The 15,244-nt window shown below is 38.2% G+C and overlaps 1 protein-coding gene across 3 annotated transcripts in view; it reads right to left on the bottom strand.

Annotated features, from left to right (window-relative positions):
- RASA2 (RAS p21 protein activator 2) overlaps window positions 1-15,244 on the bottom strand; it is a 130,745-nt gene that overhangs the window by 99,641 nt on the left and 15,860 nt on the right. For all 3 annotated transcript variants that reach the window (XM_044670828.1, XM_044670827.1, XM_044670829.1), the window contains exon 3: window positions 11,855-11,949. In XM_044670828.1, the coding sequence (XP_044526763.1) occupies window positions 11,855-11,949 (95 nt within the window). The remainder of the gene's footprint in view (window positions 1-11,854; window positions 11,950-15,244) is intronic.

Raw genomic sequence — 15,244 nt, 5'->3', positions numbered from 1 at the left:
TTCTACATTCTTAGTTTAAATAGCCTGAAGAGTTTTATTAATGCCATGTAGAAAGAATATCTTATTTTCAAACATGCTCACTTTGTGAGGGTGGGATGGAGGGAGGAAATGGGAAAGTGAAAGGTGAACAGGAGAAGAAAGAGGGGACAGGATTAAGTACCTTTGATTTTCTTTCGCTTTCAGTATATAGAATAGACCAAAGAAAATGGACACAATCATACCTTGTAAAAAAGGAAGGAAAGAAAGGGGAAAGAAAGGAAGGAAGACAGAAGGAAGATTAATAGAGGGAGTGGAAAGAGAAAAAAGGAAAGTGAGGGGAGGAAGGAGAAAAAGGAAGAAAAAACAGGGGGAAGAGATAAGAGGAGGAAAGTATGGAGAAAGACAGAAGAGAAGGGGAGGGAAAGGAAGACTAATGAGGCAATGAAAGGAAAGGTGATGAGGAGATGGGGGCAAGAAAGAAAGAAAGGGCAAGAAGAAAGAGGATTTAGAAAGGAAAGGTAGACCTCACACCTAGAAGATTAGCTAACAGGACAGCAAAGGAGAGTAATAAATGTTGGAGGGGATGTGACAAAATTGGGACATTAATGCATTGCTGGTGGAGTTGTGAATTGATCCAACCATTCTGGATGGCAATTTGGAACTATGCCCAAAGGGCAATAAGAGACTGCCTGCACTTTGATCCAGACATACTACTGCTGGGTTTATACCCCAAAGAGATCATAGGGAAAAAGACTTGCACAAAAATATTTATAGCTGCGCTTTTTGTGATGGCCAAAAAAATGGAAAATGAGGGGATACCCTTCGATTGGGGAATGGCTGAACAAACTGTTATCTGCTGGTGATGGAATACTATTGTGCTCAAAGGAATAATGAACTGGAGGAATTCCATGTGAACTGGAAAGACCTCCAGGAATTGATGCAGAGTGGAAGGAGCAGAACCAGGAGAACATTGTACACAGAGACAGATACACTGTGGCACAGTTGAATGTGAATGGACTTCTCTACTAGCAATAATGCAATGATCCAGGACAATTCTGAGGGACTTACGAGAAAGATGCTAACCACATTCAGAGGAAGAACTGTGGGAGTAGAAACACATAAGAAAAACAACTGCTTGATCACATGGGCTGATGGGGATATGATTGGGGATGTAGACTCTAAGCAATCACCCTAGTGTAGTAATGGGCAAACTTTTTAAAGAGGGGGCCAAAGGAAAGAAAATGCTCATCTGTCAGTCTGTTCCTAAGGCAACTCTTTTTAAGTTTCATTGTATTGTATCCACTGTGCCAGCCAGTGGGAATACAAAAAAAAGGACAACCCTACCAAAGCCCCAAAATTCATTCAATGTATTACTCATTGAAATCATCAGATTAGGAATAATGTCACACAGCCAGATATAACATTTCAGCGGCCACATCTGGCCCTCGGGCTATAATTTACCCATTACTGCCCTAATGCAAATATCAATGACACATGTAAAACCTAGTGGAAATGCCTGTCAGAGGGGGTTAGGGGAGGGAAAGAACATGGATCTTGTAACCATGGAATAATATTCTAAATTAATTAAATAAAATTTTCCAAATTAAAAAAATTTAAGAAAAGAAAGGTAGGGTGGCTCCTAGGTGCCAGGACCACAAATGATTAGCTGTACCAAGCTGAAATGCTTCAAAACATTAAGGATAAGGCTAAAGGGCACCACGAGGAAAGTGGAGGAAGTAGAAGTAGCAGCCAATCTTCATGGTGACTCCAGATACTACTTTTGCCATAAACAAGCTGTTGGAAGTTCTGCAAACCTCAGATTTCCTCTAGGTGTTGACACTTAGCTTGGGAACTGCTATTCTAACTTTGGTTTAAGCCTCTTTTCTAATTTTTGGATACTCTATTGATACCTGCTACCTTTCTTTTTAGGTATTCAATTAACTCAATATTTTCTTATTCTTTCTAATGGAAAACACTTAGTGGAAGTAAGGGAACTAACTAAACCCAGAAATATAAGGATTTATAAATGCTTTTTTGCCTAATGAATTTTAGACATGAATTGTATCATCTAAGTTAAACTGTAAACTTAGTGTGGGAATGTCATGATTTTTGTATGCACTATATAGGGCTGAGCAATTTTACCTAGCAATAATTAACAAAAAAATATGTGAAGATAAGAAAACCACCTTGCAAAAAAATAAAAAGCTGAAGAGGAAGTATGAATGATTCTGAATGAAATACCATATTTACATGCATACTTCCTCATTTTGAATATTTCTACATGTCTGCACATTGAGAAATCAAGAAAAAGGTTCCCCACACACCATTTCCTCCCCATCCTTTCCTTTTGCTTCAACACAGTAACTAAGACTTGTATTACTGTTATTATTAATCAAAATAATACAAAAAAACACTGGCACACAATTCTTGGAGCACATGATCGGCAGGTTCAAAATATATAAAAACTTTTCTAGAAAAAGCAGGTATCATTTTATTGAGCAACAGACTGCCCAGAATGACAATGAAATAGACCGTTACATTTGTCTGATGTGTGACTGAAACTGGCATGTGTCCAGCTAGACTCTACAAAATGGTGGAGATGCAACAGTGAAATCAAGAGGCCCACCATGGGTGCCATTGACACAAATACAAGCCACATTTCACTGAAAAAGAAGCAAACGATGGCTGGGTCAAACAGATGTTTATCGAAAGGTTTGCTTCATGTGCCTGTGCATCTCTATCACATGTGTATGTGCACATATGCACACACGTATGCATTCCCCCACACACATATACTCTAGTGATGTTCTATCTACTTTCATGTCATAATCTGGACAAGAGACAAGTTGGTCAACTCTCTTTTATTAAGCACTCACAGCCAGGCACTATGCCAGCCAGTGGGAATCCAAAAAAAAGGACAACCCCACCAAAGCCCCAACACTATAAAATCCGTTCCTTGCTCTCAGTGAGCTCTCAGGCTTACGGGAAGCCAGCAGCCAACAACCAGGTCCAGACAAGATCTGCTGGGGGTAGTCTCAGAGAGAAAGTGCTCAGGTTAAGGTAAGGAGAGATGGAAAGTTTCCATGCAAAAGGCATACCTTTAGCTGAGACCAGCAGGCAGCCAGAAGGGTGAGAATTCCAGGCATTGGTGGGGGCTGGTGAGGGAAAAATCCATGAGAATGCAGGGTTGAGAGATGGCTGTCTCCTAAGAAGATCAGCAGGACTGTCAGTGTCTTAGACCCTCAAGTGGGTTGAAAGATAAGAAGGCTGGGAGGGAGGGAGGAGCCAGGATGAAGGGCTTTCAAAGCCAAACAAAAGATTCAGTATTTGATCCTGGAGGTAATAGGGAACTCCCCAAGTTTTTTGAATAGGGAAGTGATATGATCAGAACTTCATTTTAGGAAGAGAACTCAGCAGAAGATGGACTGGAGTGGGGAGAAACCCAAGGCAAGTAGACCTGTCAGCCCACTGCTGGAATGGTCCAGGCAGGGGGTGGCAGCCTCCAAGGGGAGAGGGGCATCCAGGAAGTATTAATGATGCCAGAAACCACAGGACTCAACACCTGATTGGACACAGGGTGGGGTGGAGTAGGGTGTGACAGGAGCTGGGGATGACATCTCAGTGACAAGCCTGGGCAGCTGAAAGGCATTCCTCATTGATTTGTTTCTTCTCCCTTCTTCTAGTATGGAAGGTTAGGACAAACTCTTTTGAGTGACTGTGTATCTCCTCTAGGAGACTGGGCAGTGTTCTGGGGCTTGACATGACCAGCATGACATCCTCTACAAATAGCAGCATCTAGAGAACCTTGTTAGCCATAGAGAATCCTTCCTTAGCATATTATATGGCTTCAAAACAGATTCTCAAAATCAAAATCAACTTACACATACTCCAAAGCTGGTATTTTCTGCTCACTTTAGTCTGCCAAAATATATAGTATGCCATGGATGCTAAACAATAAAAACAAACAACTCACATACATACAATAGTAAGGTTTACAAAAACACTTGTTATTTAATTAGGGCTTGCTGAAACAATCTCTAGCTTCTGAATTATCTGATACATAGAGATGTCCTGACAGTTAATGGAAAATGCTCTTCACTTATTAATTCTGAATTTTTTAAACCATTTGGTTGATTTGGAAAAAAAAAACAAAAAACAACAACAAAAAAACCACACTGCTATTATGCTGAAGAGGCTTTCCCTGTTTAAAAAGTGCCTCTCTAGGAAGGCAGCTTGATAGCTCAGTAGATTGAGAGCCAGGCCTGGAGATAAGAGGTCCTGAGCTCAAAGGTCACCTCAGATACTTCCTAGCTATGTAACCCTGGACAAGTCTACTTAACCCCCATTGCCTAGCCCTTACTGCTCTTTTTGTAGTAAAATACATAGTGCTGATTTGATTCCAAGATGGAAAGAAAGGGTTTTTTTAAAAGTCCCTCTTTAACTACAGCAGAATAATTAACTTATTTTGTAGGAATGGAGAAGTGTTTCTTTTTAAAGCATAAATATACACCTTTCAATTTGGAGAAGAAAATGAAATAATGTAAAATTAAGAAATTGCACAGTATTCTGACCTCTTGTTTCATTAAAATTAAATATAAACATGAATCATGAGGGGGCAGCTGGGTGGCTCAGTGGATTGAGAGCTAGAAAGCTAGAGATGGGAGGCCCTAGGTTCAAATCTGGCCTCAGACACATCCTAGCTGTGTGACTTTCAAATCTGGCCTCAGACACATCCTAGCTGGTAGACCTTCAAGAAGGCAAGCCACTTGATTCCCATTGCCTAGCCCTTACCGCTCTTCTGCCTTGGAGCCAATACAGAGTATTGAATACAAGACAGAAGGTAAGGTTTAAAAAAACAACAAAAAAATATGAATCATGAGCTGGGAAAGTAGTTTTATTTTTTTAAAGATATAAAATTAGGCTTTAAAATTACTTTTACTATTAATTCCAATTTATAGTGTTCTCTCATGCCTCTCAGGTGAGAAAGATATTTCATTGATAAGTTCTACTTTATGGTCAATAAAATAGTATATTTTGAGAAGGAGTTATTCTATAAGCAAAATAAAATTAAGACATAGACTACCATTAAATATGATCATCCTCCATGGGGATAAATCAGTCAAAAAGTAAAGGCAAGAAGAAAATAGTGACCCTGCTGGTAGACCTACCTTAGAGGGATAAAAGGGAAGCAAGAAGGGAAGGGACATGATGGGATTTTCAAGTGAAAATGTTCTATAGACAGTTGAAAATATTGGCCTGGAAACTTGGTAAGAAGTGGGAAGCAAATATGTTAAATTCAAGTGAGAGTAATATGCATAGAAATGATAGCTATTGCCAAAAGGATAGTTTCTCAAAGAAATAAGAGTATAAAAAAAAGAGAGGGCCAAGGATTTAGTCTTAAAGGATACCCAAATCTAAGGCTATTGAATATCCCACACAGACCCCTTTATTAAACATAAATTAGGACTTCAAAATTAGACCACTCTGCTCTTTGAGAAATATGGGGGTGAAAAAAGTGAGGAGAGAGCATGCTTAACTGTTAATTGTGAGGAAAAGTAACTGCTGAACACAGGAAGAGAAAGAGAATCCACAAATGAGAATCAATGGAATCAGAAGAGGAGACTTCAAATAATGTCAGAGAAATCAAGGGAAGAAAGCTACAAGAAGGAAATGGCAATCAATAATTTCAAATGCTGTTGAGAAGTGACAAAAAATGACAAAAAATGAGAAAAAGATTGATTTTAAAGGCCATTGATGATCTGAAGGAAAGTGGTTTCATAATAATGGTGGAGATGACATGACAACAGAGGTAGCAAGGAAATAGGGGCAAAAAGGCAAAGGAAAAGAAATAAATGATAGCTAGCAGTGGTCCCCAAACTTTTCTGGCCTACTGCCCCCTTTCCAGAAAAAAATATTACTTAGCCCTCTGGAAATTATTATTTTTTAAATTTTAATAGCAATTAATAGGAAAGATAAATGCACCTGTGGCCATCACCGACCACCCCCCCCAAATCGCTGCAGCACCCACCAGGGGACGGTGGTGCCCACTTTGGGAATCACTGCTAAAGAGGATATAATGACAACAAAGGAAATCTGCCTTTTAAAAATAATTCATTCAATATTGCCCAAACAGAATTAAGATCAGAGATTGCCAGTTTTGAAAAGAGGTGATTAAAGATGTTATTTACAAAAGGATGAGGCAAAGTATCTCTGGAATTGTTATGAGTGGGGTCTTAGCACCTAGATGGAGGCTTAGCTTTAAGAAAAATATGCAAGTTTATACAACTTATTCTTCATCTACAAGGAAAGAAGTTAATTTATGGGAGAGCCAGGAATTGGGAGGGGGAAGAGAGGGAGAGCAGAACTTCAGCTGTTGCAATATAGGGATTGTATCAAGGCTTACATTAGCTTCTGATTTAGATATTAATCCATTTCTTTCAATTTTAAAGCTCAAATTAGAGGCTGCTTCTTTCTTGTTTAGAATATCAGCCTTATTGTTCAAATGCTTCAAGAGTTTCTGAACAAAAGGTCCCAGAAAGCAGGGTCTATTTCACTTTCCTGTCAACATATTCAAGAGAAATAATAATGAAAGTCTCAATAACTCTGATCAATGCAATGACCAACAAGGACTGCAGAGGACTGATGATAAAACTTTCTCAAAGAAAGGGAATGGACTCAAGATGAATGAGACAAACTTTTGAACAAGGTAAAGCTGTCATTTTATTTTGTTTGACTATACTTATATGCAATGTGGAATATGGTTTTCTTTTGAGGAAGAGAAGACCTAGCAATAGCATCAAAGGAAAAAAGGGAAAGAGAATCAATAGTAAGGCCTAGACTGCAGCTTAGAAGATGACCTAAACTCAGTGGACAAATGCTATTTCTGAAATATTTCTTTACTGCTTTCAAGAGCCAACTCCCCAGTGAAAAATTATGTTTCAATTTCAAGTCTAGTATCCTTCTAGAACTTCTTGGATCTTAGAGATAAGAGTATTTTATGCAGGCTGCTGTTATTTAAAATGTTAACCCTTGATGCGGACATGATTGGGGATGTAGACTCGAAACAACCACACCAATGCAACTATCAACAATATGTAAATAAGTCCTGATTGATGACACATGTTAAAACCAGTGGAAATGTGCATTGGCCGGGGGGGGGGTATGAAGGGGAAAGTAAAAACATGAATCATGTAACCATGGAAAATTTTTCTAAAAATAAATAAAATGTTAACCCATATAATTTTAATTAAAAAAAAAAACCTTCTTAAGCCTAAATTTTTTTCTAAAAGAAACAAACTATTAAAAATTGTACTTACATGTAATTGGGGGGGGGGGGGGGGGGAGGAAAGAATGTGAGCCTTCATCAGAAAGACCTGCTATAAGTCCTGTAGCAAACACATCCTGGTCATGTGACCTGGGACAAATCACCAACTCTCACTATCCCCAGCCAAACCTCTAAGACTATGAAGTGAAGAACAATAGCTTATTTCCAGAGAAACAAAGAGTTTCCTCAACGGGAATGCCACAAACCAATGAACTCCTATGTATGGACAGAAACAAAACTTAGCAAAAAACATGGGGATTAATATACAGAAATAGTGAGCCCTTAGCTAGGGAAGAAAATATCTTTTAAAATGCTGGAAAGGGGGGCAGCTGGGTAGCTCAGTGGATTGAGAGCCAGGCCTAGAGACAGGAGGTCCTGGGTTCAAATCTGGCCTCAGACACTTCTCAGCTGTGTGACCCTGGGCAAGTCACTTGACCCCCATTGCCTACCCTTACCAATCTTCCACCTATAAGTCAATACACACAGAAGTTAAGGGTTTAAAATAAAAAAAAAAAATTTAAAAAAAAAAAAGGCTGGAAAGGGTATACCTACCAGGTGTGACTTGCTTTAAATAAAAAATGGAGAGAAAAGGGAAAAAAAAACTCTTCTACTTGTGCTAAGAGATACCACACTTCATCACAACTAAGACACAGGGAAAAGAATAAGAGTTTGGAGAGGTTTAGCAAATCACAGGAGCCAATATGTAGGAAAAGGGGTAAATAATATTATACATACATAGTGAATGAGTAAGAAGAATAAAATAAAAATCTTAACAAAATAGATATCAGAGATTTTTTTTTTAACCCTTACCTTCCATCTTATAATCAATACTATGTATTGTTTCACAAGGCAGAAGAATGGTAAGGGCTGAGCAAAGGGGGTTGAATGATTTGCCCAGGGTCACACACTTAAGAACTAGGTTTGAACCCAGGACTTTCAGTCTCTAGGCCTTGCTCTCAATCCATTGAGCCACCTAACTGCCCCCAACATTCATAGAGATATGAGGGATGAGATGATTCATGATTAGAATATAACAGAAGGGCACATCTTAGACAAAAGATTTCAACCTCATGGAACAAGATGCCCTTCTCAGGATAAGCTCATCACTTCTAAACTCACCACCATGAGCTAACTGTGGCTCTGATGGACACCATCTCCCTCAGCCTCCTATATCGTCTGGTTGGAGGGCTAGAGGACAGAATATCCCAATGTCTTCCTTTATACAAGGCAAAAAAAGTCTCTTAGTTCATTCCACTTTCCATCTGTTGCCCTGCAAGTTTCAACTCCATGGAACAAGAAACTCTCTGGTGTCCAATGCCTTATCCTCACCTCTACTTCCACTTTCCTGACTCCTTTTATGTATTGTCTCTCCCTTTAGACTACGCATTCCTTGAAGGCAGGAACTATATTTTTATTGATTGTAACCTCAACTCTTAGTCTTAAAGTAGGTGCTTAATGAATGTTTATAGGACTAGACAATTCAGATCAGAGCTACTGAGTGTCTGAACTAGAGTAGAAGCTATGAGAGAAGGAAACAGATGCCAGAGATCTGAGAGATAAAACTGACAACACCTTGCAAATGACTGGCTATGTGGGATGAGTAAGAGTAAGGAAAAAAGGATATCACTATGCTTGGGTGTGTCAGAGCCTATAAGGATGATGACGTCTCTAAAAGGCAGAAACTGGACTCTCAGCTCATTTCACTTTCTATGTGCTGCCCTGCCTGGTTTCAACTCCATGGAACAAGATATACTGTGGTGTCCACTCATCTATTCCCACCCTCCACGCTCACTTTCCTGCTTCCTTTGATGTGTTGCTTCCTCCCATTAGAGTAAACGTTTCTTGAGGGCAAATATCTTTCTTTCTATTGATTGTACCCCTTTCTGCTCAGTATACATCCTGTCACATAGGGGCTTAATAACTACTATTGGATTTATTCGATTTGAAGCAACATATCATTTCAAGAAGGCAGCCTCCTATGAGAAAATCCAAACCAAAATGGGCCAAGATGGTAAAGAGCACTTGAATGGAATGAGAAATGTAATGGCAGTATGTTATAGACAGGCCAAAAAGAGGAAAAGATAATCCATTCTGGGAACAGATCACAAGAAGGGTACAAAGGCATAATAAAAATATCAGGAGATTAAACTAACCAGATGGCTGTCTGCCAAGCATTCTTCTGCTTTAAGCAGAGTAGCTGATACAGCTGATACATTACTGACTTGAAGACAATTTCATTCTTGAAAAGGTGGAGGAAGCAATGAGAGGAACTGCTAATTCTGGACCTGATGGTGACCTACAAGGAGGAACTGGTTGCTGAAGGAGAAATGACGGGAACCTTGGGAGGAAGTGACCGTATAATCTTAATATAGCTAAGTGGGGAAAACTTAGCATAATTTTGAGATAAACCCCAGATTTGGAAAGAACAGATTTAAAAGAGTGCAGTGGGAAAGAATAAGCAAAATCTGAGGGCTACAATTCAACAAGGAATAGAAAGCTTTCAAGAAAAATGTTTTTATGATACAAACATAAATAATTCCAAAGAGAAAAAATGGAGAGCTGTCTAAAGAAAGTTAAGTCAGAAACTAATTGCTACATATTTTTAAAGTCATGCACAAAAAATGGAGTCAGCTTGGTGCCTGAATAGATAGTTTTTAGGCCTTATTTCAGGAAGACTGCTCTTCCTGAGTTCAAATCTGGTCTCAGACACTCACTAGTTGTGTGGCCCTGCACAAGTCACTCAACCCTGTTTGCCTCTATTTTTCTCATCTGAAAAATGAGCTAGAGAAGGAAATGGAAAACTACTCCATGGTGTTGTCAAGGAAACTCCAAATGAGCCATGAAGAGTTGGACAAGGTTGAAACAACTAATCAACAAATGCTTATCAAACATAGTAGCTTTGTTACCAATAAGACATCTTAAACTCAACATGTTCAAAACCAAACTCATTCTTTCCCCTGAAACTCACTTCTCTTCTTTATAGTAAGGATACTATTATTCTTCCAGTTAGGTTCTATAAACATTCTTTTTTTGATTTCACTCTCCACCCTTAGGCAGTAGCTACACTTATCTACTATAAAAGGGAATTCTTGGTTCTCTTTGAGTTCACACTTGTGAAAGGGAATCCTTAATTCTCTTTGCCTAGTTGGAGCTAACACTTTGGTTAACACTAACTTAAGTATAAGCTTGAACTAGGTGGAAGAGCTGGCAAACCACTTAGTGAATTCACACCCTACTTAGTGCTAGGTGAGAAGCCAGCAAGATACTTGGAGAGCTCCACCCTTTTTTCTTACTCAAAACAGTCAGAAACTGGTGAATTCTTTTAAGAGCTCACACCCTCAGAAACTATGAACCCTTTCAATGAGTATTCACCTCTCCAGAAGGTGTGAACTGGTTCCCACAAACACTGGCCCCTGGGCAGTGCTAGACTATTTGGAAGCTATGATTGGTCTCTGTGAAGAGGGGAGGAGACAAGAAACCACTATAAAAGGCCCTGAATTTCTGAAGCTAGGGAGTGGACTCCAAGAAGAGAGTTGACTCTAAGAAAGAAGTTGGCTTCAAGAAGAAGGTCTGCTCAAAGAAGAAAGTCGGCCTCAGGAGTCCCTTTGAGCTCAAGTCATTGACTTGCCTTCTTGGAGGGAACTTGGATGAGGGAATAGCTGGCTTTCCCTTCCGGTTTTCTGGAGAGAGTTTAATTCCAGTTGAAGGTTTAACAAGTCCTGGCTGAGCCAAGCACTGGAACAATATTTAGATAAGATAAGTTAATGTCTTCTCTATCCTTTTGTATTCCTCTGCTTTCACTCTTTCCACCTCTTTTATAAGTAAAAGATTTAGAATTTTCATATATTTAAGCCAAACCATTAATTTTAACACTTACTCTATTGAGCCTCAAACAGACTCAACAAAATCTAGATTTAGAGCTGGAAGGTATCCATCAATTCCAATTCCCTCATTTTATACTCAAGAAAATGAGGTTCAAAGAAATTAAATGAAGAATCAAAAAAGGGAAATGGCCCACAAAAAACGTAAAATATAGTGAGAAAATCTGTATCTTATAACCTAGGGACCCAAGCTGAAGGGGCAATGTTGTGTTCTCACTCAAGCTCAGAAGAGAAAGAAGACACAAAGTCATCTCAACCCACCATGCCTCTGACTTGGTCTCTGCTAACTCCTAAAATCCCATGTGATATATGTGATATAAGAGACTGTCCTTTGTGTCAGTATTAAAAACTAAAATGGCCATGGGCATGGAACATATCACATATTGGCAAACTTTTTAAATAAACTGATCAATTTCACTGTGTTTTTTTCCCCTCTTCCTCCTTTTTAAAAAGTAAAGCTTTTGTTAGAAGGGATAGTTCTAGGGGAAGCAGGGAACTCAAAGGATACAAGGGGAAATTTAGGCAATGTAAAAACAAAAGATACCAAGAAAAAGTTATTTAAAAATACACTAACAGTTCATAAGGTAGTCTCCACTACCTATACTAATCAGTTGTTTTTCTCACTTTTTTTGTATGTAATCATCTCAAAAATTTAAATTTTAATGTTTACCTGAACCTCAGAATTGGAATCAACAGGTTGAAGTGAAAACCATGTTTCCTTGCCAGTGTGGGTGCACAAGGCTTCTTTTTTGATGGCAACTTTTCCTGAAAGAAAATAAATGAAATAATATTTTTTTAAAACTGATTTTTTTACTCCTTAACACGCATCAGTACAATAGATTAGAATATTTTGTTTAAGAGTGTGTGTCTAGTCTCTCTCTTGACTAGTAAATGCATTTTATATCTACATAAAAACACTTCATTTCCTCCTGCCCTTTGGAAAACCCTGTGTCAGGTCACCTTAGGTCAGGAGATGAAACAAAAACTCATTTGTATCTCCATGCTAAAACATTTTTGAATGCTTATTCACAATTCACACCCCCACCTTCCTATTCAGTGTAAAAAAGACAATGCACTACATGGGAAATGTGGAGTTATGCTACAGATGAAAGACCAAAAATTACATATTTTTCTAGCAAAAACAGATATTACTGCTCAATGCTAAGTTCTTATTAGCTTCCCACTCCCCTAAGGTCTTGGTTCTAGAAGAATTAGTATAATAGTTAGCATTTATGTAATGCTTCAAGGTTTAGAAAATGTTTGATAAATATCACCTCATTTTGTGCTCACAACAACCCTGGGGAGGTTGAGTATTACCCCCATTTTACAAATGAGGAATCTGAGGCACAGAAAATGGGCTTAGTGACTGCCCAGGATCATACAGCCACCTAAACTAGGCATTCTCCAGCGCCTAAGTCTCAAGGCTTGCACAGGCTGTTTCCCAAGACTGTCTTGAGATCTCTCCTTACCTCATCCATCAGAATTCTTAGCTCCTTCAAGGTTCACTTCAGGTGGCACACCCTTTATGAAACCCTTCCTGACTCTTCCCTCCCACCCCCAGAAATCACAGATGTCTCTCTCTCCAGAAATTATTTTATCATATGTATGAGTTGACTTCCCTCCTTACCTGCACCTCTCAGAACTTTCAGAAGCCTTCAAGGTTCAGTTCAAGGACAAGCTTCTACAAGAAGCCTCCTGAGTATCACTTGGTACCAACTACACATAAACACAGATGTGGATATGTTTTCTTTGGTAGAATATTGGGCTTATATTCTGGGCAGAAATTATTTCCTTGCATTTGTATCCCCAAGGCCTTTAATGAATGCTTGTTGATTCTTGGCTTATCATCCAGTAGAATGGAAGAATAGCAGCAGATAATAGTTATTTTACTTTCTTTTTAAACCTTTCCCTTTGGTCTTAGTATCCATTCCAAGGGATAAGAGCAGCAAGGGCTAGACAATAACAATTAAGTTTAAGCTCACACAGCTAAGTAATGTCTGGGATGAAATTTGAACCCAGGACCTCCCAACTTCAGACCTAGTGCTCTATTGACTATGCTACCTCACTGCCCCTGAGAACTATATTTTTGTCTATTATCTCCAGGATTCCTGGCTCTTACAAAGAGTTACTCTTTTTAATGTTTGTGGAAGTGAACTTAACTAAACATAAGGAAAATAACTGGAAGCTTATGTAACAAGTGAGACTTTATGCATTAATAAATAAATTTGCAAGAAATACAAAGAATTTCATCATTCATTCCTGAGAAAGTAGTCAACTTGTCTCATCACCCCAACAAGTATTAGTGAGCCCATGCCTTAGAAAAATAAATGATCTTTAATATGCATATATACATATAATAAGGAGCAGAATGAAAATACCTGTTTTTATATTCTTTTTATATTTTCTAGCAATTAAGATACAGGAAAAATTCAAAATTCTGACATTTGCTATTCAAAAATTCAAAATTTCTGACATTCTTTATTTACCCTACTACTTTTTTGTCAAAGTGTCAGACCAGACAAATCCTGTACTTAAAAGTTTTATGTTGGCTGTTGCCATTCAGTCATTATAGGGTTTTCTTTTTCTTTTTTTTTTTAACCCTTGTACTTCGGTGTATTGTCTCATAGGTGGAAGATTGGTAAGGGTGGGCAATAGGGGTCAAGTGACTTGCCCAGGGTCACACAGCTGGGAAGTGTCTGAGGCCGGGTTTGAACCTAGGACCTCCTGTCTCTAGGCCTGACTCTCACTCCACTGAGCTACCCAGCTGCCCCCATAGGGTTTTCTTGGTAAAGAAACTGGAGTAGTTTGCCATTTCTTTCTCCAGAGGATTAAGGCAAACAGAGGTTAAGTGATTTTCCCAGGTGTCATACAACTAATGTCTAAGGCTGGATTTGAACTCAGGTCTTCCTGACTCCAGGTCCAACACTCTAAACATTGAATTCGGTTAGCTCCAAAATGACTCAATAAAATTATGAATAAGCTTTCAGTGTCTTATGTCATAAACAGTGTGATTATAATCATTATCCCAACATTTTGAGATATACACTACTGTCCATCACTGAACCTGTCAAGAACAGGGCACTAAAATTTTAACATCCTATAGAATCCTGGTTCTAAATTCCAAGCCTAAACATTGCTTGGATACAAAAATAAAATACAGGAAAGATCCTAACTTACAAATAACAACTTTCCAAAAAGTGATTTACAAAGTATGTTTCATTCATTCAACAAATATTTAATCAATGTACAAAGCACTGTTATAAGTGGATTCCACACTAGCCTACCAAAGCATATTTAAATCATAACAACCTAAAAGACTAATGTGGAAGCTTCACCATCAGTTATAATATAACTTCAATGGAAAATGTACTTTAAAGCACTAATCTGGTACTGGTTAAGAGAAAGAAGGGTGGAACAGACTCAGCAATCTAGTATTTGATAAAACCAAAGATCCCAGCTTTGGGGATAAAAAATTACTATCTGACAAAAATTGCAAGGAAAATTGGAAAACAGTATGGCAAAAATCAGATTTAGGTCATTATCTCACACCCTATACCAAGTTAAGTTTGTAATGGGTATATGACTTAAATATAAAATGTGATATTATAAATAAATTAGGTGAACATAGAATAGTATACTTGGGGAAGGGAAGGATTTAAGACCAAGCAAGAGATAGAGAACACTACAAGATGTTAAAATGAATAATTTTGATTGTAATACTAAAAAGATTTTGTACAAACAAAAGAAATGCAACCAAAATTAGAAGGGAAGCAACAAACTGGGAAAAAAAATTTTATAACAAATTTCTCTGACAAAGGTCTAATTTCTCAACTATATAAAGAACTAAGTCAAATTTACAAATTAGGCCATTTCCCAGTTGACACATGGTCAAGGGATATGAATAGGCATTTTTCAGATGAAGAAATCAAAACTCAATAATCATAAGAAAAAAAGTTCTAAATCCCTCCTGATTAGAGAAATGCAAATCAAAAACAATTCTGAGGTAACACCTTATATCTAGTAGATTAGTGAATATGACAGAAAAGGAAAATAAGAAATG

This window comes from Gracilinanus agilis, chromosome 3 (assembly GCF_016433145.1).
Source record: "Gracilinanus agilis isolate LMUSP501 chromosome 3, AgileGrace, whole genome shotgun sequence".
Classification (NCBI taxonomy): Eukaryota; Metazoa; Chordata; class Mammalia; order Didelphimorphia; family Didelphidae; genus Gracilinanus; species Gracilinanus agilis.
Note: the sequence above shows the minus strand (reverse complement) of the source record. Positions and strands in the feature narration are given on the sequence as shown.